The sequence below is a fragment of the Ambystoma mexicanum genome, chromosome 4q (genome assembly GCF_040938575.1).
Source record: "Ambystoma mexicanum isolate Mex_15411 chromosome 4q, UKY_AmexF1_1, whole genome shotgun sequence".
Lineage (NCBI taxonomy): Eukaryota > Metazoa > Chordata > Amphibia > Caudata > Ambystomatidae > Ambystoma > Ambystoma mexicanum.
In genome coordinates, this window is record NC_090928.1 from 655,041,881 (window position 1) to 655,066,200 (window position 24,320).

At 48.1% G+C, this 24,320-nt stretch overlaps 1 protein-coding gene across 3 annotated transcripts in view; it reads right to left on the reverse strand.

The window, feature by feature from the left end:
• PSME4 (proteasome activator subunit 4) overlaps window positions 1-24,320 on the reverse strand; it is a 3,386,216-nt gene that overhangs the window by 1,651,567 nt on the left and 1,710,329 nt on the right. For all 3 annotated transcript variants that reach the window (XM_069608231.1, XM_069608232.1, XM_069608230.1), the window contains 2 exons: window positions 21,482-21,537; window positions 21,175-21,231 (listed from right to left, as the gene is read on the reverse strand). In XM_069608231.1, the coding sequence (XP_069464332.1) occupies window positions 21,175-21,231; window positions 21,482-21,537 (113 nt within the window). The remainder of the gene's footprint in view (window positions 1-21,174; window positions 21,232-21,481; window positions 21,538-24,320) is intronic.

Consider the following 24,320-nt stretch of genomic DNA (forward strand, 5'->3'; position numbering starts at 1 on the left):
CTAAGAAAGTCTCTAGGAATTCCAGATTTAAAAACATACCCAAATTTATGTGACACATAGGGCGTACCTAACCCCACACAGAATGTCACGCATATATAGGAACTGCCCGAGATGCACCCAAGAGGGTGCAGACATGATGCACATATTCTGGACATGCACGACGATAGTAGAATTCTGGCAGAGTGTTGCAGAAAAGATGAAGGGTGGGGGGATTCAGATGCATGCATGGTCCCCGGAGTCTTGCCTGTTGGGCCTGTTCCAGAGGGGAGGGAGGCGGCTGCTCGCCTCTCCAAAATGAAGCACCTGACCAGACTTAGGATAGCTATGGCCTGGAAATCGAATGAGGGGCCCAGGATAGAGGCCTGGTGGGCAGACCTGTGACGCTGGTCACTGGCTGAGACGCTAGCGTGGCACATGGCTCTGCAGAGAGGAATGCTTGAGGGGAGTGAGGGAATGGAAGTCTGGAACTAATTGACGCAAAGGAGGTTTCATGGTGCAGACATTGAGAATCCTCAAACAGGACCTACAGGCAGCATATAGTAACCACACATTGGAACAGGACAATACGAGATGGTAGATGATTGTAATAGGAGTACACATACAACTATGATGGGGAGATGTTGAAATATGATGTAAGAAATTTGAAGATATGTAAAGTCCATGAGAAACATGTTTGAAAATGCATTGTCACGAAGAAGACAGTTGGAGTTTGTGTGTTTGTCAATTAAAATAAAAATGTTATTTATATAAAAAAAAACACTACCCTTTTCCAAACAATATTTGCCAAGTGTGCTCAGTTCATTAGTCACGATATACTTGTGAGGGTGGGGAGCGGTTTCTTCAACACCACATTGTGTGACCACTTGGATAGAACCTCCGCACAGGGAAGGGTACACCCTAATGCTACCCACATCATTCTAGAAGCATGTACTAATCTCAATCTGGCAGACATATGGCTTAAGGGACACGTTTCGGTACACAAGAAATATTCTAGGCTAGGCAAGTTGCTGGGATGCATGGGGCGACATGGAGCGCCACCAGTTGAGATATACTCACTAGGACACTTTCTGACTATGCCCCAGGACTGTTAGAAATCCAGACCCTGTGTCGGGGCCCATGGGCCTCAACCTGGTGATTCAAACCAGAATCCATTTTGGACCTGGTGTTTAAATCGGAATTGAGGAATGAGATCAGGCATGTGCTCCACACTAATTCCCCATCAGTTGACAACACTACGATAGTGTGGGAAACCTTTCAACCGAATGTCCGAGGACTCTGTGCCTCTAAGGAAATTGGCATTTTAAGGCAGGTCCGGAGAGAGCTGGTTGAGTTCAAGTTGCACCTAAATACACTCTATGAAGAGCATGCCAAGAATGGGAATGCGAAAACCCTATTGAATATTCTCAACCAGCACAACAAATTTCGCCAGCTGGTCGACAGGTAAAACAAAATGTGCTCCTGCAAGCTTCTGCCAGGAGGTATGCTAATCTGATAAGCCCGGCAAAATACTCACCTGGCTGGTCAGACAAGAAAAGGGTCATAATGAAATTGAATCCATACTCGACTCAGATGGAAACCATGCCTCTCAACCCACCGGCATTGACGTAATATTTCAAAAGGTTTAAGTTACTTACCTCTAACTATTGTCCTCCAATACGAGTCTGGCATGGATTCACATGCCCATGAATAGTACCCGTTGTCAGGCTGGGAATCCTCAGTAAAAGAAAAAACGATTTCACTTTCACTTAAAAACTGTATTTCTCCTCTAAACCAATCACTGTCCTCTAAGTCATGCTGCCCCATCCAATGACAGTCCTCTCCATAAGCCCCTCCTCTGGCAGCTATCTTCAGATTTGGTAAGCACGTAAAGTGCACTATGACCAAGAAGTGCCGCAGAGGGGTAGGAGGGACCCATTCTGGTGAACAATAGTTACAGGTAAGTAACTTAAACCTTCTCCAACATAGGGTCCGGCATGGATTCACATGCTCATGAATAACTCATACATAGCAGTACAACATTACACAACTACGGGAGGTGGCAAGGCTCAACAGAAGCAATAATCCTTACCTCTGGAACTGACTCACCTCAAGCGAACAGGTTGCTCAGCACTGCTTGGCCAATTCTGGACTCCTCCCTGGAATCCCCGTCGACGCAGTACAACATTGTGAAGGTGTGCGAGGACCTCCACATATCAGCCCTGCAGATGTCCGGTTCGACACACCAGACCGGAATGCTGCTGTTGCAGCGATCGCTCTGGTGGAATGGGCTCTCAGGCGGCTGGGCGGGGGTCGGTTTGCCAACCGGTGACAGTGCGTGATGCAGCTGGAGAGCCACCTTGAAATCGAAGCCTTGGACAGGGCCTTCCCATGGTTTACAATACCAAAGTTCACAAACAGTTGTAAAGTCTTCCGAAAACTCTTTGTGCGTGTCACGTTGAACTTCAGGACACAAGCAACGTCCAACGAGTGCAAAGCCCTTTCCGCTAGTGACAAAGGTTTCGAGAAAAAAACAGGCAACACCAAAGGCTCGTTGAGGTGGAATTCTGACGTAACCTTCGGCATGGAAGAGTGGTGCGTACGCAGCACCACCCTCAATTCGTGGAAAGTCAGGTACGGTTGCTTGGATACGGCCTGGATCTCACCTACCCTTCTGGCAGAGGTGTTGTCACAAGTAAAGCCATCTTCCACGAGAGAAACTTGAGTGGGGCCTGATGTATAGGCTCGAAGGGGGCCCCCCATGAGCCTTGTCAGAACCAGAGTTCCCACGCCGGGGCAGGAGCCTTCACCGGCAGGAAAGATCAGAAAAGTCCTTTGAGAAATTCCTTGAGGAGTTGGTGGGACCAAAGTGAAGATCTTCCCGGAGACCTGGTGTAGGAGGAGATAGCCGCCAGATGTACTTTGATGGAGGCATCTGCCAGTTCGGCCTTGGCCAAGGATATCAAGTATGGAAAGATCTGCGGGGCCGTGACCCTCAGTAGGGGTAATCCTCTGTGACCGGCAACACGTAGCAAAATGCTTCCACTTGTGACAGTAGCACTTCAAAATCGATGACGCACTGGCCTTTGTGAGAACCTCCCTACAGTCCGCTGGCAACTCATACCCTCCAAACTCTAGGGCTGCAGAAGCCAAGCCTTCGGGTTCAGCGATCCTGGGCGGTGATGAAGGATTGCGCCTCCTTCTCTGGTGAAATGATCCGGTACCACTGGCAGCATGACCGGTGGCGACGTTGACAGGCTAGGAAGGTCTGGATACCAAATCTACCTCAGCCACACCGGGGCGATGAGTATCATCTTGCATTGACGCCGAGTGTGTTGATGACTCGTAGCAGGAGAGAGAACGGAGGACACACGTACAGAAACAGCCATTCCCACGGGAAGGAGAATGCTAGGCTCCTCGGCTGGTGGAATCTGCTGGCAAACTTCTGGCATTTGGAGTTAATCCCTGTCACAAACGGATTGATCTGGGGTCTGCCCCATATAAAGTATAGGCAGTCCACCTGAACCCGACGAAGCTCACACTTATGGCAGGAGCGCAGTTACCAGCAGAGGGAGTCTGCAAGGGTGTTCTTGACTCCCGCCAGGTGGAGAGGGATGAGAAACTTCACCTGTACGACTGCCCAGTGCCACAAGTCCTGCGCTTCCTTGGAGAGCACCGGGGATCGAGTTTTCCCCCCGCTTCCTCATGTAGATCATGGTGGTGTCCGTGAAGATCCTCATCACCTTGCCTTTCAAGACGGTAGGAACTGCTTGAGGGCCCAGAACACTGCCCGTAGCTCCAGGATGTTGAAATGAAGATCCTTCTCCTCCGGCACCGGCAACCACACGCGTGCAGGCGTCCAGGTGTGCGCTACCTAACCTTTCAGGGAGGCGTCCGTGTTGACCGTCTCCTGGTATGAGGTGTTTTGAAATCCTCTGGCTTGGGTGATGCTGGAGCAGACACGCCACTATCCTATCACCCGACCTAGTCCGTGAAGATTTTGGACACCTGTATCCAGCGGGCATCCAGGAATTCCTGTAGGGGTCGCATCTGCAACCTGCAGAGACAGACGAGGTAGATGCAGGACATCATGACCAGTAACGACTTGATGGCCCACACCGTGGCCATCTTTGTCGACAGCCATTACACCTTTCCTTGAATGGCTGCTAGCCTCTCCTACGAGAGCGACACTAGGCAAGATGCTGTATGGAGCTTGGCACCTAGGAAAAGGGCATTCTGTGATGGTGTTAAGCAGGACTTCATATAGTTGATGGAGAATCGCATATACGTCAATAAACAGACAGTCGTCTCCGTGTGTCCGTTGGCCAGCTCCCAGGAACGGGCGCTTATCAGCCAGTCGTCCAGGTATGGGTATAGGTGCATACCCTGAAGATACAGAAGGGCTACCACTGGTGTCAGGCATTTTGTGAACACTCTGGGGGCCGGCATCAAGCCGAAAGATAGGGCCTTGTATTGGTAGTGCTGTCCCTGCCCCATGAAACGTCGAAACTTGCCATGTTTCTTGTGAATGGGGATGTGGAAATAGGCATCCTGCAGGTCCAACGAGAAGTCCCCTTTTTCCAGTTGGCCAAGCACGTGTTGCAACGTGACCATCCTGAACTTTTGGGACTTTAGGTATTTGTTCAGATGTTGTAGGTCTAGGATGGGCCTCCAGCCCCCGGTCTTCTTTCCGACTAGAGAGTATCTGGCACAGACTCCAGAGCCCCGGAGCCATTGAGGAACCAGCTCTACTGCCCTTTTCACAGCATGGCCCATACCTCTTCCAGAAGCCCAGGGATGTGCTGCTCCTGATGGGGAACCTGAGGGATCCACAGACACCTGCGTTGGAACTCCTGGGTGTGTCCTTGGGCGAGAGCGTCCAGCACCCATCTGTCGGTGGTGATTTTTCTCCACTCGCTGGCGAACCTCGTCAGCCAGCCTCCCACCGGCGTGCACGAGTGGGGGCCCCAACGTCCTGGTCAGTTCAGGTTTGCTTTGGTGCCGGCGTCCTGCCCTGCAGGGTGACACTGTCCTCCGCTACCGTAGGCCTGGGAACGGCCTCTGTAGGCTTCTTGCGTTGAGGATCTGGAAGGCAGTCAGCCGCCTTCCCAACAGCTTCTCTCTGTCGAAGGGAATGACCAGCACCTTCGCTTGGTTCTCCTGTCGGAAATTAGTGGCTTTCATCCGAACATATTGACCAAGGCAAGCACTGTTCTCCATTTGATGGAACCCTGTGTCGGTGACGTCCAATGCCACTGTGATGGCGTGATCCAACGCCACTTCCTCTTCCTGAAACAGAGCAATGGCCTCCATCTTCTTATCGTCAGGGAGGAGCTCCAGGGACGGTGCCCACTTGTACCACAATTCCCTGTCATACCTGGCCAGGATCGCCAGTGTGTTGGCCGCCTTGATCGTGGACGCTGCAGTGTAAATCACCTTCTTACCCATGGCATCCATCCTTTTCCCCTTGCTGTCCGGAGGGACCGAAGATGACGAGAACGGGTTAGCCGACTGTTTCCTCGCAGCCACCGACACCACCGAAACCGGCGATGGCTGCGACCTCATGCACTTGGGTGTGGAGTCCAACACCCTATATTTCTTCACCAGCCTACCCCATTTGGCTGGAGCCGTGCAAGGGTTCTTCATGATGGCCAGGCCCTCCTCCAAAACCTCATCCAGAAAAGGAACAGCCATGATAGACTTCCTCTTGGCCTCACGTCTTTGATACAAGGAGCCCTCCTTCTTGGTTTCCTTGGGCACCAGCTGGAATAGCCCAGAGACCCTGGCAATTGGAGTGGAACGGTCCCACCTCATCCGGTGGGGACACCCTATGTGTAGAATCCAAATGTGGCGTGTCACCGTCCGCTGCGACAATGTCTTCGTGGCCCTATCTGTTCCTGTGTATGGGTCTGCTGGGGGCGAAGGGGCCCGATGTGGTGGAGGAGGTTGATATGGGGGCATTGGATGATGCTTCCTCTTCTTCGCTGGAGGATGATCGGGGACCACAGTTACAGGAGCCGGAGGCATCCTCATCTGGATCTCTGACAACAATGTGTGTAGAGTCGACAGAATATCCAAGGAAATATCTATGAGCTGAGAAGGCAGGACAAGAAAACTAGGCCATGTGCCGACGTCGTCCTCATCAAAGTCCACCTGGACCATATGTAAGGACTCCTGATATTTGTTGTCCGTGGATGAGACCTCCATGGTTTGGGCGACGGCCTGGGAGGGCGGTTTTGGGGCCTCCTCGTCCCCCACTTTTCCCCCTCTGAGAGTCTTGAACCGGGGCCTACGCCCGTTTCACCCCTTCTGGCGTGTCTGCAGACTTTGCCAAAGTCACTGTGTCACGCCTTGGTGGCAGGGACACTAAGCTGTGTGAGCTACCCTCGGTGGATCAGCGCCCATAGCGGCCGTGGTAATAGTAGTCGTCGACGGCGGCGCCACCAACAATCTCTTTGCCTGTGCTGGTTGAGGCTGCATGGCTTTCTTCTCCTTCGTCACGGCTTCTCAGATTTCTCATGCAGCTTAGCCGGGGTAGATGACTTCCTCTTTGAATAGGAGCTTAATGGTAGGCTGCCAATGGAGGCAGAAGGTGATGTTGATCGTGCCCCGTCCACTTTGGGACCCCGCTTCCGCTGCAAACCCAGTGGACTTGCGGCTCTTGGCCTTATCTTGGGCCGCCACAGATGAGGTGCCCTCCAAGGACTTAGAAGACCGCTTATCGGACCAGCTGGTCCTGGGCGAGGCATGACCCTGCTCGGAGCACGGGTCAGAAGCCTTGGCGATAAGCCATGCCGCCAGCCTACTATGCCTGTGGTTGTTTTCTTGGAGAAACCGAGGCATATCTCACACTCTAATTCCTTGTGGCCCAGGTGCAGTCTGTAGAGGCATTACCGGTGCTCGCCCTCCACAAACACATTCTGTAGCCTGCATTTGGTGCAGGGCCTGAAGAGGGACCTTCCTTCTCCTCCGTCATGGTTAGAAGGCGCGAAGTAGGCTCAAGAGGTCTTGTAGAATCTTCGATGGATCATCGCCCTTGAGGGGCGCGGAACTTCACAGGCAACAGGTCAGCGCTGTCAGGAGAAAAGAGCACACAGGCTTCTTTGATACTAAAATAAAAGGTTTTTCCATTGAGAACACAAAAAACGTAAATATAGCTTGCAGAGCAAACTCAAGGACTCTAAATACTGAAGCGTGCAGTAAAAATCTCAAGATGGCTGCCAGAGGAGGGGCTTAGGGAGAGGACTGTCATTGGATGGGGGCATTATGACCGAGAGGACAGTGAATGGTTTAGAGGAGAAATACAGTTTTAAAGTGAAAGTGAAACTTTTTTCTTTTACTGAGGTTTCCCAGCATGACGGGGAATATTCATGAACATGTGAATCCATGCCAGACACCACGCTGGAGAAATATTGCTCTTCCTTGTACTCAAGATTGAGCAATCAAAATCGCAGATTTGCAGGTTTCTGGACAGCGCACCCCTCCTGCGGCTAGATTATGAGCCACTGAATTTACCTTTGTCATTGAAGGAAATTAGAGGAGCGGTCGCTGTTAGATGAACAAACTGACCAGTGCTGCAGACTATGAAGAGACCTGCCATTCAACCTTCCAACCTCTAGACCCAGGTATGGCCACACTTACAATACTTAACGGAACAGGCAAGGCAAAGCGGTGGATCCCCGCCATGGCAACGATCCCGCCATGGTAACGATCGCCAGCACACAGCACAGACTAAGCTTGAAGTAAACTGTGCTGTGGTTTTTTTCTCATCCCCTTTTGGATGTTACCCGATACTATCTGTGTATGATCATACAATGTTAATTTCTTTGCTTTGAGCACTCTTAATATGCACACACTGGAGCTCTAAGTTCCCTAAGGAATATGCTTGATATTTGCATACTTTACTATAAATATGGCTGACGAATAAAGAATTTATATTAAAAAGAAAAAAGAAAAAAAAACAAGAGACCATAGACCAGGTCTTTATATGGCAAACTGCTTTGGAAATAAGGGTGGGGGTGAAGCCCTATTCTTGAGACAAACTATTGAACTGTGCTGGAAGCAGCTGTGGGAAAACACAACAGTTAAAATGCCTCCTGGGCCACTATGGGAGTTAGTAGAATCAGGAAGCAGAAATTAATAGATCTGAATTCCTGCAGAACCTCAGGAAATTACTAAAATTGTAAAAAATGCATACAGTAACCGACAATCACAGAGAATGTTGAATTAGTTCCTTTTGGAACATGGAACAAGCCCAATATGAGAAGCACACAAGGGCCACTTCTTGTTGTTCTTTGGGATAAAAAGGTTGATTAGAAGTTGACATATGTTACCAACCTCCAACTCCTGCTCTCCAGTATTGGTATATTTCATAGATTTACATGCTGTTTGAGATTCACATGCTTTTTGAATATTCAGACAGACCAGACAGTCCCAGCTCACTCATCCAGGCTCACAAACAAACCGCCCCTTCATTTCCTAACCTGAGAAGAAACTAAGATGACCAAAGAACAATATGGCCAAAAGACAACCAAAAACCTACTAGCACGGCCATCTTTCATAGCCCTTTGTGGTAAAGGCAAAAGTAAAAGGTATAATGCACAGCCGAAAAATATGTGCTGCCAACAGCTCATCCTAGGCACATTGCAAAAGTAACCCAAGAGCCACTACAGAAAACGTTATAAGTATATAAGTATACAAAGTTTCCTAACCACACTTCACTTTTAATTATAATACAAGAAAGTCACATAAAAAGACAATCGCTCAGTATTGAGTCATATGTACTAATTAGTTTCCCCATAAGAATTATCAAAAAGACAAAGGAAGTAAAGCAGAAGGGAAGGCTTTACTGACCTCAAGAAATTCAGGTCAGGGGTACAAACAAAGGAAAAAGAAAGGGTGTCCTATAGAAGTCTATGGGAGGAAAGCAGAAAAAAGAAAACCTTCCCAGCAGCACTGTTTGTCCAACCCTGTACTCCTCAGTGGAGTCCCTTCCGGTGCAGTAGAACTTCATGAAGGTGTGAATAGAGCTCCATTTAGTCGCCCTGCAGATATCTGCCAGTGGAACATCAGAGAGGAAGGCAGTAGTGGATAAAACGGCCCTTGTGGAATGTGCTTTATGCCAACCTGAGAGAGGCCCATTAGCCATGTGATGAAAGAAGGAGATGCAAGCTGAAAGCCATTGGGAGATGGAAGACTTCGATAGCCCCTTGTCAACAGCCGTGAGGCCAAATGCCACAAACAGCCGAGACGATTTCCGGAATGTCTTGGTATGGGCAGCATAGTGCTTTAAGCTTGCATGACATCTAATGAATGTAGAGAGCATTCCGCTGGAGGCGATGGAGAGCCGAAGAAAACTGTCAGAAACAAAGGTTCATTGAGGTGGAACAATGAAGGCACTTTAGGCATGAATGTTGTCTTGGTATGCAAAATGATCCTGACTTGTGAAAAAAAGATAAGGCAGCATCGTTGATAAAGCATACATTTCACCTACTCTTCTGGCTGAGTTGATGGCAACCACGAATGCAGTTTTCCATTAGAGGAACTTGATGCTTCCCTGATATAAGTGTTTAAAGGGAGGGCCCATACGTTTAGAAAGTACAACATTTAATTCCCAACACAGGACCAGCACCTGAACTGGTGGGAAAGTATGGAAAAGACATCAGGAATTCTAACAAGCCGGTGAGATTAAAACTAAGGCGAAGTTGAAGTGCAAGTAAAACTTGACTTCACAGCAGGCAGACTTTGATAAAGGCATGTGCTGTGCCACTGCAGGCCAATAAAAGTAGGTACGGCAGAATTCGCTGAGGTAGGAAATAGAGGGGATCAATCCAAGTAGCACACCATGTAGTGAAACATTTCCACATGCTATTATTGTAAAAGACAGAAAGTGGGAGCTCAAGCTCTTGCGAAAAACATCCCTGCAGTTTTCTTTGGACATGGGAGCATGCCTGAATTCTGAGGAAGCAGAATCCAGTCCATTAGATTGAGGGAGGATGGATCAAGGTACAGGACTGCTTCGTCAATCCTGGTGAGGAGGTTAAAGACTGGAAGTAGCTTCATGGGAGGTGCAGATGACAGATGGAGGAGTTCCAAAAACCCGAACTCTGAGAGAAGCCGTTCTCCCTAGCCCAGAACCACAGTCGCATGGCTTCTCTGCAAAGTGCCGAGAACCCCGCACAAGCCGACTTATTGAGGTAGTGCATGGTCACTGTGTTGGTGGTCAGTATCAGCACAGTCTTGCATTTCACAGAGAGGAGGAAGGCGACCAGGGCCAGTCTGATCGTTCTCAGCTTCACCAAATGGATACACCGATCGGTTCCTGAGCCACCGAGGGAGATCACAGAGTCTGCCCAATGTCCGTTCCGACAGGTGAGCGCCCCAACCTATCAGACACATCGGTGACCACCTGGGGTGTGTGAAACTGGGCAATTCCGTTCAGCATGAAAATCTGCAGATTTGTGACAAATTTAGGCCAATCCACAAATTTCGCACAGACAGAAATTGGCAGTTTGGGAAATTTTGTTTCTGAAAAGATTACATTTTGAGCGAGAAAGGGGTGTTTAGAGCCTTTAAATTTCATTCTTTTGCATTGTTTCACACCACACAAAAAATGATATTTCAGCAAAAAACTAAGTTTCTGCTGCGAAAAAAAAAAAAAAAAGCTGCCAAAAAATACAATAAAAAAGGTGGACATTAACCCAGCTGGCAGAACGGAATTGATGGTGAATGTCAGCAATTGCATTTTTACCGGTGGTATTTTAATCGAAACCTAGAGACCACCATCTATCTGCAAGTTGTCTCTCACGGCCCACCACACAAGATCCTGAACCACCTGGTCTGAAACCTGCAGGTCGTCTGACATTTGGCTTTGAAATTGCGACCATTGTCAACGGAGAAGTGACTGAAGTGATCTCATGCGCAGCCTCACCTCTGGAACCAAAACGATGTAGGAGGCCACTAGTCCGAGTAGCACAGAAAGGCTGAGGCACGGACTTACCTTTGAGAATGGAGGACAGTGTCCATCCGAGAAATGTTTGCCACTTAGTCCTCGGGAGGGAAAGCCCTGTCCAGGTGAGTGTCCAAGACCGCCCAGATAAATCGGAAGGACTGAGATGACGAAACTAGATACTTTTTGAGGTTAGAGAAAAACCCACGCTAGGCAACAAACTGTATGCGCGGAGCAGGTGCTCCAAAACACTAAGTCAGGGAAGTGAGCTCAGATGACCCAATCATCCGGGTAGGGAAAGAAATACTCTCCGGTCTGAGGTGAGCAGCCACCACTGCTCGCAGCCTGGTGAAAACCCTGCAGGCCAAAAAAAGACTGAATGCCAGAACTATGACCTGGCAGTGATGGTGGCCCATCACGAACAATGGGTACTCCCTGTGCTTCTGATGTATAGGGACGTGGAAGAAGGCACCCTGAAGGCCCAGTGATGCCAGCAAGTCCTGCAGATCGAAGGCTTGCAGGAGCTGGGCTAGAGTAAACATTGTGAATTTTTCCTTGGTTAACAAATTCAGCAGCCGCAAATCCAGTATCAAACGCAAACCCTGTTGAATGACCTGCAAGGCCCATGCATCGGTTGTAGTCTAAGACCATTCTGTGCTGAACAGGCAAAGCCTCACCCGACAGGGGAATCGTGGAAAACGTGCTCACAGAGGTTTTGCCCCCTGTGATGCAGAGGGGATGGTGGCCTCAGCTGCTGCTCCTCCTCTAGGGGCATCTCTACCTCTACCCCATGAGACACCTTGGGGGACATAAGAGGCTGAGGGACGAAAACACTGACCCCTTGCTGAAGGTGCGGAGGGTTGTTGTACAGCTACACCCAAAGACATCACTGTAACCTTTGACAACTGAAATTTCTGAAGGGTGTCATCAACTTTTGCTCCAAAAAGGTTCTGTCCATCAAAAGGCACGTCCAGGAGGTTAGCCTGTACATCATGCGTGAAGCCTGACATCCTCATCCAAGAGTGATGCCCGAGCACTGTGTTCATGGCTATGGATCTGCCACAACAATTAGCAATATCTGGTCCCGACTGTAGCATCTGACAAGAGGCTCACTTGCCACCCCTGACCATAGACCAGAAGCTCTCCTGCATCTCCCCCTCAGGAATGTGTTCAGCCGCACTGGCCACTACTGGCCACATACTTAAAGAGAACTTTGCCAAGGTACAAAAAGCGTTAATTGCACTAAGGGCCAGGATGCCCGATGGAAGGTAGAGGCAGGCATCTAGTGACACCTTTCACTCCTGTGACTCTCAGGGCCTGGAGGATGCAGGCCAAAGTGACCACCTTGAACTTCATATTGCACAGATACAAGTTCAGAATCCTCATACGCAAAAGAGAACTTATGCTCCCTTCATTGTTCAATAGTAGAAAGTAAAGAATAGCAGCTATTTCTCTTCTGCATTCAAAGAACCAGCTCTTTGGTGCACTTTGCACAAAGTTGATGAACTTTCTCCGGCAGGATGGGGTTTGGATAGTGGCAAGGAAAAAGGAGAAGCACAGATCAGAAGGCAATGAGTGAGAGGCAATAGCCATGCGAGATGACCTGTAAGGCCCAGGTGGTCAGAAGTAGTGAGCTGTCACTCCCAGACATGCAAGGACAGCCTTACAACCACTGGAGGTATTGAGGAATTGGAGAAGTCCGATTCAGAGGGTTTGGTGGGTAGTAGGCCCGAAGGAGGAGGCAGACTATAAGATGTCATGTTCAACTTGCTTTTATTTAAAAAATAAAGAAAACGCCTCACTAACCAGAGTCTATGGGATGTCCTACCTAACAAAACTAAACTAAGGTTCTTGTCGTCAAATGTAAAGTCCAAACTTACTAATCCGTCCTCTGTCAAAACTAGCCTAAGCTGACCCTACCACTATTAATACTTAACAAAAGACCAGGAGAATGACTCCCTTCTCCTGGGGTATGCTTCTCAGCACAATTCTCTGCAATATGATATCTTCAAATAGTCTCTTGCTATTCCTTGTAATAGCTTATTCAATTCTTTCAATGGGTCTTTCAAGGGCCTTGTGTATTTGTTCCTCTTATTTCTCCAAAAACCATTCTTCTCAAGATGGGTAGACAAATTCTGTCTTAATCCTATTCCTCTCACAGTCTTGCCACGCACAGCAGCATTCATTATATTTTCCTAACCACTTCTTATACTTTTCCCAATCAGTGGGCAGAGTAGGTCGGTCCCCTGGATGGTCTTCAAACCTCATATACTTTTGCCAGTCACTGGAACGAGGATACAGGTTCTCTCGCAGGGACGAGGATGCATAGTTCCTGAGTGATCTTCCCTCTTTCAGCCACGCTCCGCGGGTCTCCCGCTCTCCCCTGTACCTGTATTGAAGGGGTTCTGCATTACCAGCTGAGCATTCTCTTTCTCTCCTTCGTGGTCAGTGAGGTTGGTTATATGGTTCCTTCTGTGTTGCTCTTACGATACGCTTCAGTCTTCTTTGGTGGTTTCAGCGATAAAAGGATTTTTCCTTCAGCTCCTTTCCACACCACCACCTTCTTCCTTTGGTTTGTTGGTGGGGCTCTCGACACATGAACAGACTTCCTCAAGCATGTTACTGGGATATTGTCTACTCAGAACGCCAACAATGAGGCGCTTCACTGGCCCTTCTTGAGCGTCCCTCTTGGGACTAATATGAATTTCCTTCGTTCTGCTGGCCGGACAGCGGGCTGCTGTTGATTCCTCTCAGTAGCTGCTTTCAAACAGATAAGGCAGCATCTCCCTCGGTTTCCCAGCATCCTCGATCCAGCTGGTTTGAAACTCCTGGGTCTTTTTTCTTTGTTCTCTTGACCCTCCCCTTTTTATGAAGTACTGTTGGGGCTTCCCCAGATTCCAAAGAAAGTCCTTCCTTTATGTTGGGTCCATATTCACTATGCCTTCAGTTGACAGACAAGCACACAATCTTATTCTCATGTTCCTACTTTTCACAGTATCAGGATGACATTGGTTTTCTGGTATTATATTACAATAATACATGTAAGAGGAGTTTAGTTGTCTGTCAGTTAGATAAGTTCTATTGGGTTTTGGAGGATGATGAGAAGGGAGTTCACTATAATAATAATTTAGCATTTATATAGCGCTGCAAACCCTCAGGTATCTGAGCGCTGAACTATGGCCAATGGGGTTTCTCCCTGAGAGGTCCCGATTATCGCCACCACAGGGGGAATGTTATGTAGTGGACTCACCTCTGTAGCCTCACAGGAAGGGGCTGCCCCTTGAGGAAAATGACTGAATCCCTTGATTCGTCACAGTTTTCTGACTTTGGGTCGCAGAACAGACAGAGGCTGAGGCAACATTGGAAGTGTCCAGACCGCTGGCATCCCAAAGGTAGGAAGCCAGGTCCGTAAGTGCAGCCTGCTGGTTGTCGAAAACCTCCACCTCTGCTAAATCCAAGGCTTCCAACCCATAAAGAATGAGGTCGCCCTCAAAGATCTGGACCCCTTTAGTCAAATATTGGGCCCTCAGAGAGTAAACCCCAGTGAAGTGTCGGCACTGGCCAGCATTGAAGTACAGAAAGCAGATGCCTTGGCTACAATGCCCGAAGGTGGAGCCCTTGTGTGTTAGAAGGAAGAATTCACAAATTAAGACATTGAAACAAACAGCAGGTGTGCGTTATGGTCCCGAAAGAGGTATCTCTGCTGGCTTGTCGAAGCACGATGGGTCCTTTGCTCAGCCACCAAAGCCAAAGTCATCAGCACCAGCAGATTGGTTAAGAAGTCACGCATCTGTTTCCTGACGCCCTGTCACTGTTCCAGCTTGAAGAGCGAGTGAGGAACTGTACCTTCTGGGTTATTCTCCCAAAGAATCAACGACCCTGAAACAAGGTTGACATATCTTCTTTATGAAGGCTAAGGTGAAGAATGGCTTCAAGATCAGTCGCTTGGGGGCAGAGATCTCGTATACGCTACTTCTTTTCTTTGACTGGTTATTGTGGTATGATTTGGAATCTTCTCAAAGATTTTCCTCCCTCTTTAGAAGTTTCACCCTGTCTCCAGTGAAGACGGCAGCCTTCCTTGAAGAGAGCCCATTTGCAGGAGACTTGGTGGGAGTGCATTTCCTGCCTGTGTGGAGGAAGGTGCACAATGTACACCTCCCGAAAGGCCTTTCCATGCTGCAGCGAACCAGAAGGAGGAGACAGACAATTCGAGTTCCTTGCAAAGATATTTCATTACAATAAGAGTCTCAAAATGCCTAACTAGCTCTATCTCTATGGGGGAAGTTCCCTACTGTGAGGAACCTGAGGGAGTCCTCACCTCTTTATCCCTGGCATCCTCTGCTCAGGTGGCCAGTTTGTATCCCGACCCTGAGGGTGGATATGCGAGGGAGGATCACCCGGGTGTAGGAACTTCGGGGATTGGGGCGAGGACGTCTTTGGGTGAGACATGGTATCCCCCCTTTCCCTTGTCAAAGTGAATCCAATATTCCACCTGCCTTTGTAGGCTTCTATCAGCCCTTCACTTTTTATTCCAACAAAATGTCCCACAGTCCTTTCATCTTAAGACTAGGAGTTATGCACACTTCCCTGCATTCACACCACTTTGTTACTGAGACGAGGAAGAAGGCTTTTGAAGAGTTCAACTACAATGGCCAGGCATGTCCTGCTAATAGGTTTTTACCAAGGTCAGGCAATTAAAGTGGAGGACTTGCACCTGCAGCCTTTTTACTTACACCCTAGGTGTATAAGAAGGAGAAGGAAGTGGCGTATGGAGGCGAAGCAGGCTGGAACCGGCTGGATGAAAGCCAGGCTAAGCAGGCGTGCGATGGAGATGCTGGGGCTAAGGCTGGCAATGAGAGGGTCAAGACACCTGCAGTCCCTCTTCCCCAGTATCCCCAGCAGGAGCTGTGGGGCACCGAAGCCTCCCGAGTGCTGCCAGCAGTTGAGAGAGCAAGAAGGGCTCTTCATGCCATGGAAGAGCAGGGCTGTGAACTGCCAAGGTGTCACGCTCACCTGGATTCAACAGGGGCGCCGAACGAAGCTGGACTGCTGCGGTCTCCACCAGTGTGACTCGAAGCGAAGTGATGATCGACTGCACTTGCCCACTCAGTTTCGTCGGCCTGGCCCGCAAGAGGATTTTCATAAAAGCAGTAAGGGAATTAGCCACCTGTGGTGGAGGGGTTAACACCAACACTATTTTCTCGAAAACTTCTAGTATTCCCCTTCGTAAAGTCTCACCTTAAAGTTAGGAAGGATGAACTCTCCATCCTGCGTTTGGAGTGCAGGGGCACGTAGAACTTCAGTTACTTCACTGATCCGAAGGTATTTGGCAGAGTTCCAGACAAATAATGACTCTGAGGTAAGTTGTGTGTAAACCAAATGTATAGTTCTTTTAGAGTTCAAGTGTCTGTTTATTCACTCATGCTCCTTTCATACCTTTCCCTATGCAGCGTGGTCCGAGGAGCGAGTTCGCCTCGATGGATGAAGGTAGCGCCTTGGTAAGAGTCAGTTTGCACCAAGCACTCTTTAGCAAGCAATATTGTTCCAAGTGCGATTAACCAATAGTTCTCTATCTTCGTTGCAGGTGCAGTGCCTTTGCGAAACTGTCGAGCGTAGAATGGTGACCAGCGCTGCCTCGAGCAGTAATATGCCAAGTAAGTATCTTGCGGTAAGTAAGTGAATGCCTTTGGCGGAACCCCGCTCACCTTTTGTTTGTTCTTGTTTTTTCAGATGCTGATGTTGCGAGCGGCGATTCAACGGGCACATCGCTGGGTCGTGAAGATGCTCTAATGATAGCTGAGTATTGGTGCGGCTCTGCAACTGGCAATGTGATGCTGTTTTAAAAAATGTTTCCCTTGCTCACAGGTGCGGCTGCTCCAGGAGAAGAGGATGACCAAATGGGAATCTTCCTGTTCTGACCTTCTCTTCTTCTTTCCTTTTCTCTAGGATCGGCTCCGGACACAAACGGGTGTAGCTGTAAACTGAATACTGGACTGCAGACACAGTGAGCGTTACGCTGCTGAGATGCAGAATAACGCGAAGCGTATCCTGCTCTTTGGGCGTGGTTTAAATAGCATCAAAAAGTAGTTCCCAGGTAAAGAGTTCCAGTACCACACCCAAGTAGTAAAATAGTTCCTAAAGTAGTCCCTTCATGGCCTCATGATGGCCTGTACGTGAGTTCTTTGCAGGATGACCTGCACAGTTTAAAGATGGCAATATGAGCCTGGCGCCTACGGCACCAGGACTGAACCCATATAGCCCCTAGACGGGGTTTTGGGAATTCCTGGGTCTTCGTGGATGTCCGTTCCGGATGTCTGGGGGCAGGCATCGTGACACAAGGACGTCGAGCGCTACTCGCTGGGAATAAGGGGCAAAGAGGAGTGAACGGAAAAGCCCAGAGGAGTGACCGCATACAGTTGGGAGCAGAGAAGGGAACACTAATGCCAGGGTGCTCTGTGGGCTGGAAACCAGCACATCGAATGCCGAACCAATTGAATCTTATGGCACATGCTACGGAAGGTCAAATGAGAGGACTGTTAACCAAGGAAGGGAACCATGAGGTCTATGTGGAACTGTTTTGAACTTGGGGAAGGGAAAGCTGAGAGAAAGCCAAAAAGCTGGAAGATGCTCTGAGCTTTACTTTTGAACACTATTTATTTTGCTGCTGACATCCCTACATTGTTTAGATAGGTTTTTCCTTAGGTAGGGAAATCCCACCTTAGCATAGGACAAGTTTGGCCTTACTTCCGCCTGACATTTAAAGTAAATAAAACTTGTTCTAAGAAAGCTGAATCTGTTGTCTGTGTCTTACTTCATGATAACTTCACACTACCTAAACAAATAAAAGCTAAAAGTGTGCTTTAAAGGCCAAAATAAAGCTTTTTGGTGTGAAGCCTACGCAACTAACTGGCCCTACCACCTTAGGAAAAAAAAATTAACTAAAAGGGAAATGGGAGGTTTTGCACAATAGCCTCACCAGGGTGTCTGCCTGGCCCAATTTATATTTCCTGTGTTTAGGGTTGGCAAGTTCATGAATTTAAGAAGTCCCTCAAAGAGGGGACTTCCGGTCTGAAAGAATCTCATGCAGACAGAAGGTATGGAAGTCTGCGGCACAGCTTATTAAAAGGGGTTGGGAAAAGGCCTTGCTGTCCCTGCACTAGTGGAGTTTCTGTCCCCAATCTCAAAACTAAGGACCTGTCTGTGTCAGAATGTCCAAAACAAAATTGTCCTGTGTCCCAAGTACTAGTCTGACCCTCACACACTAAACAAATTAATTCTAAGGTGAAATGGATAATGTCTTTGGCCTTGAGCGTTTCGTAAATGTTCAAAAGAAAGGAACAAATAATCCAGGGGATAAGAAGAACCTTCTGGAGCAGATTTCTTTTTGTGTGAGTTATATATATATACCCCCACAAAAAGAAATCTGCTCCAGAAGGTTCTTCTCATCCCCTGGATTCTTTGTCATTTTCTTGGGTTACAAATAACAGTTCTTGACAATATCTTGGCTCAACAACAAAAGTAATCTTCAAACTGGTCGTCTTCCTTTTTATGTATGGTTGGGATACCTGGTGTAAACTCCTGCCAGGGTTTTTGTTCCCAAGTCTCTTAAACCAACACAGCCTGCTGGCTATTTCTTGCGTTTCATTCACTTCCAACTTGCCTGGTGGATTTCCCTACCAGGATTTCTTTCACAAACTTGCAACTGCCCGGTATACTCTCCTGCCAGGATTTCTGGACTCTCACCTTTTCAACTGCCTGGTATACTCTGCTGCCAGGGCTTCTTGAAAACACACTTGTAACTTCCTGGCGTACTTTCCTGTTGCAGCTTCTTTCAAATGCCAGATTTATAGTTACCTGGAATACCCTCCTGCCAGGGCTTTTCATATGTGAGCTCCTGCTCACTCACCAAACTTTGATGGTTCCGCTTTTTAGCCTCCTTGGCAAATATAATTGGTTTCTTGTACATTGTCTCTTTAGTGTGTCTCTTATATGCTTGCAACACGCTTTAAAAAACGTGAGCATCTCTGCTCTTAGAAAACTGCTCTTTCAGTCTTCCTCTGGTTTTAGAAACAGTTCATGTTCTCTCTCTCTTTTGGCTTAGCTACAAGTAATCATTTCAGTTTGGCATGGCTGTCAAAACGCCCCGGTGTTCCCTCTTTTCCTTTGTGGACTCACTGGTTCTTGATGGCATTTCTAGTTTTTTGTACAGTCCGCCGGTGACATTCTCATGCTGCTTTCTACTTTGGGACAATTTATCCACCGTTTCCTTGCTTCCCGAGACTTCCGATGAGTTTGCCTGCTTCGCATGGGATTCCGGGTGAGCAAAGCACTGTTCTTGATGCCCGCAAATGCCTAGGATCCCTCCACTGACTTCTCGAGTTCTCGGCGTGTGTTAACCGCTTCCAGCAGCCTTGTCCCTTTAGGTTCCAGAGCCGGTTGGCTCCACTGACTTCCTTCCAGACATCACTTGCACGGAGAGGAGCAACTTGCTCCTGCCAGCAGCATGCCTGCGTTTCTTGCTTCACAATTTAAATCTCCCGGGCACATGCGTGCACTCCTTGCCACTAGAGCGCTGCCAGTGCTTGTGGATTCTTGTGCTCTGCATCACACTGTTCCTCTTCCTAGTTCAAGAGTTGGGGGATATTGGGAATAGTAGTCCCTTCCGGAAAACACTATGAATGTTTGCAATGGGCTTTAAAGGCAAACTAGGTTTGGAAGAAGAGTACGTGGAATTGGAATAAGTGTCTTTTGTAATTTTACAAGCCAGTTCGATTTTCAGAGTTGGCCTTTGGGGGTGTAACAAAAGATGTTTACTACTCTTCATGTGGGTGAGATATAAGGTGTTACAATAGGCTAATAGGGCATGAGGAATTGGAGATGCATCTTCAAAAAGGAAAGGTGGGATACCAGGTATCATCCGATGAAGCCATGACATCTCCAGAGGTTTTGTCCCCCATGTGATCCTCCCTCATATAGCCGACCCCAGGGTCAGGTTCAGGTTCATGTAGCGGCTGCCGTCCCCTGGGCGCATGGGAGGAGGATACTGCTGGGTACACAGTGTTGACTCCATAACACTGTGTAAACATGCCATATCCCTCATATCATATGTGGGGCACAGGGAGTCGTAACATATTGAGTTAGGGAAGTAAACTGATATTTGCGCTGTAATTGAGGTCGGGTCAAGTGGGATCTGGGCAGAGTTAGGCAGCCAGTGTCCCTTCAACACATGATATTGCGAGATGCAACCAGACTACGAAGGGTTGCAGGGCTCATATCTACTAGTCCACTCGCATCCGCAAAGGGCGAGTACGAGCACCATTTGCATAGTACTCTACTCTGCTGGCAAGTGTTTGAAACTTTTAATTGACAAACTTTGCAGTAAATGGCAAATAAATGTTTCACATACGTGGCTGTCTTTTGGGCGGCAGCGCTGCGCAAATGTGAAGTGTACAGAGATCAGAGAAAGCACTGGTGAATATTTTGTCACCCGTTTCTGTGGGGCGAGTGAATTTCTGTAAGGAACTCGCCCTGTTGGTCTAGTGGGGTTCTTAAGAATTTAAGAGGCCTGGGTTGACAAAACACTGCATGAGGGAGGCATTTCCCACGGGTGTCTCCTAAGAGGCAGAATCCTCCAAAGAGGGATCCTCCTAGACAAAGCCTGACAGTCTTCTTCCCCTCCGTGACCAAGAGCGGCATGGGTCTGGTTGGCAGGAAGGTCCTTGAAACCACTCACTGTAGATACTTTCAAGTGGCAAGTTCTTGTTAGGTCTGAGCTAATGGACAAAATAGCAGTATGAATGAGCATTTTCTGCTGTTTTTTTAATAAAATTAGTGTAAAATCTGTTGAGGGCAAACAACACTTTTGGGGATGACACCCAATTTGTTTGGAGGTTAGGGGACTGGACATGGGGAGTAATACAGGTTTTTCATTTTATTTCTGAGCGCTCTTAGTTAAACAATGAGAGAAAGATTACATGCTTCTTTCTTCTCATTAACCCAGGTGTGATGGTGACTCTTTAGCACAGCATTAGTGCAGGTCTACTGTTCCATCATGCTTATTCATGCTTCTTAAATAAAGGGAAGCTATCATTTCCGATTGACAAATAAAATGATAAAAGGCAAACTACACACACACACACACACACACACACACAACGCTAGGCGTGTAATGAGCTTGGTGCGCTCTGAGGCCCACGGCATGCAGAGCTTTATCAAGAATTAAAATAAATAATCAAACAAAAAGCACTTACTCAAAAGACTCCTTATGACTCTAGCAATGGATTCCCTGTAATTCTCTCTGGATACATCTACAAACAAACAGACTACTGTTACAATTTCAAGTAGAACGAAGGAAAAAGACCCATTAAACAGGATTTAGAAACAACTGCAGGAAGCAAACAATACAAGGGTCAGGACAACCAATATCCAAGTTAAGAACTGAGGCAATTGAAATACCTTATTAGGCCAAGAATGTATTTGTAGCAATGTATCTATATGCACAGTGATGTGAGAAGGAAATATAAAAAATGTGTACAATTTTATTTAAAATCAACGTACCATAATCAACACCGGTATACAGTTTTGTCTCTTCCAAAGACACCATGCTTGGAACCCTACATTGTGATAAAATGCAAATGTTAAAATACTTTATTTGGACTCGGCATGTTAATCATTTAAGCACCAGTGCTTTCTTTTTTCAATGGGAAAGCAGCACAACAGCTTAGTACAATGTCAAAATGGATGCTAACAATCCTCACAGATTAGCAAGTAACCACTGACAGCTGTATGAAAATGCTCCTAAATATGAATCTGTGGTAAAATAAAGTATACAATGTTTGGGTGTCAAGCAATTAACACACTCCTAATTTGCAGGCTTTGTAAAATCTGCAACACTATAATTCAGTAAAAAAAATGCTTTTGAATATATAATTTGAAATATGAAAAAATTCCATTGCCCAGAACACTTATTAATTACTTTTATACTCATTCGTCTTGTCCGCTTTCCTCCATCCTTGTGGGCGTGCCCCAACATGGGAACAGTACCGGAACCTTTGGCAGTGAAAAATTGAGCTTGCCCTTTAAATTTAGTACAGCGTGCAGGTGGCAGCCTTGGGGGTGGGAACACCCCATTCGGTGCCTCACCTCAGTCCCTTTTTCCACACGGACGGTGCCGGACCTGGCAGCCAGCACAGAGACTAACTTTCCGCTTGCTCCCCTTCGTTTTTCAATCTTATTTAACCTCCCTGCTGTGCCTCACCTCCCCCCGGAGCATGTCGGCTGCAGAAGGATTTGCGAGATGTGCTTCGTGAGACCGCTCATTTGCGGCCTCAGACCGCTGGGATGTGTGCGTGATCTGCAGCTCTCTCGGTCATAGGACATTGAAGGATTGGTTGTCGCGTTGGCAGATATTCCACACTTCTCCTCCAGCGCATTTTAAGGACTTTGTCTCCAGTTACTCTTATCAAGAAAAGGTAGGCCCTCTGTTCAGCAGTGTCTCTGTCCTGAGGGTGCCCATGGGCAAGGGTTCCTCGTATTCAGGTTCTGGCAGGCCGAGGTCGCTAGTGCTACCCGCTTCCAAGCCGAGAGGCCCAGAGGCTCTTCCCGCGTTCCATGGGCAGACCTGAGGCTGTCAAGTCTACCAGCTCCCAAGCTGAGGGGCTCTGGGGCCCTACCGGGCTGCCTTCGGAAGGGCGATCAAGGTCATCCTCTTCTTAAGGGTAAGGGATCGTCTGGTTTTACCGCCAGGAGTCAGTCCTCGGCACGATGCAGCATGACTACCGGCACAAGTGCTGAGGGTGTACAGCCCACTGGAGTTCGCTCTGACGTGAGTCAGGGCGTTTTGACTACCAGCCAGTCAGCCGAGGGCTCAGCGCCTACCCGTTGACACTTCCGTTTCAGGTTCAGGACCCAAGGTGTGTCCTGTCATGTGTGAGCCTGCACGTGGTTCTGGTCCTTCGTGCCCTCCCGCCCAGGTTGTGGCACAAGGCCCTAAAATGGCTTATAGGCACGTGGTAGAGAATCCTAGGCCGGCAACAATTTTGAATAAGGCCAACCCTGTGCCATCGCCCATTGAATAGGCCTTGCAAGGAGGTCCCAGTCCACTTCCCTCTGGAAGCGGCAGCTGACTGTAAAATACAGGTATCTGGTCTCCTCAGGGGTTCACCTACCCATCGCAGCCTTAAAGCTACGCGTCTGAAGAGCCTCGTGGCTTTGACCAGGCGACTAGCGAGGATTGCTTCTTCGAGCGCTTCCTCCTCCTCATGTGTACCCCCTCGGATGACGGGGATGCTGAAAGATGGAGTCCTCCACCTGTTTCTCTAGCGCTATCAGTGCCACTGCCGGTCCCTCCCCAGGTCCAGGCCCTCCCGGTTCTTCGGACCACTCAGCCTCCTCCTGTACCACCAATGCCTCCCACTCAACAGCCAATGGAATGGTCTTCGGCTGCAGACCTAAGGGCGACCCTGCCAGCACCTGTGTGCCAGGGCCCGGACTCCCCTCGGTCTGTAAAGAAAAGGGGGAGGGGAGGTGATGACGCCCAGGACAAGGAACCCTCTGCATCAGTTAAACGCTTTTCATGACCGCCTTAAGGGCCTGGCAGAATTCTTGAGGGTCCCTCTGCCTGAAGAAGCCCCCCAGGAGTCGGGTGTGCTAGCAGAGGTTTTGGGCAAGCGAACCACTATCCTGTCTGGCAACCATCCCCAGAAGGATGTCCTGCAGGTGGCAAGAAAGGTCCGAGAATCCCAGGGCCAATGCCCAGATGAACAAGAAGTTGGACAACAGGTTCAGGCTGACGGACGGGGAGCCAATCCTCCTGGCCTCCCACCCACAGTCACATTCTTCAGTGGTGGCTGGTGCCTCCTTGTATTCTTTGATGTTCTGCCAGAATGCCTTCCAGTTTTTCTAAATAGAATGTTAAAGCAAAAATGTGTTTCAAATCTGTTCCATTTGAGATTACATTCCACAAATCTTCGCCATCTAAATGCGGCCTATTTAAAATGTCAGGTTCCAAGTAAGTGGCTCTTAGCTCTCTTGGTTTTTTGCAATAACACCAGATGTTTTAGCGTTTCTTTTTCTGTTTTACAAAATCTACATTCTTCGTCTAAAACTTTATCTTTGTTTCTTATGTTCATGATTGTTTTTGTTTGGAACAAATTCATACGAAATTTCAAGACAGTATTTCTTTTTTTATTGCATGGAAAGTTTTGAAGATATTTTGGGAGGGTGTTCACTGCTCGCGCTTCAAAGGCGACTTGGGCCATGCATCTGTGAAGTGATCTTTGTTCTTGATTTTCCACCAATCCTGGTTCCATAATTTCTTTTTTTACTGCATTTCGATTTTGGATCAATAGTAATTAGTCAGCTTGTAGTTGATTTAACGTGACCGCACAGGTTTGTT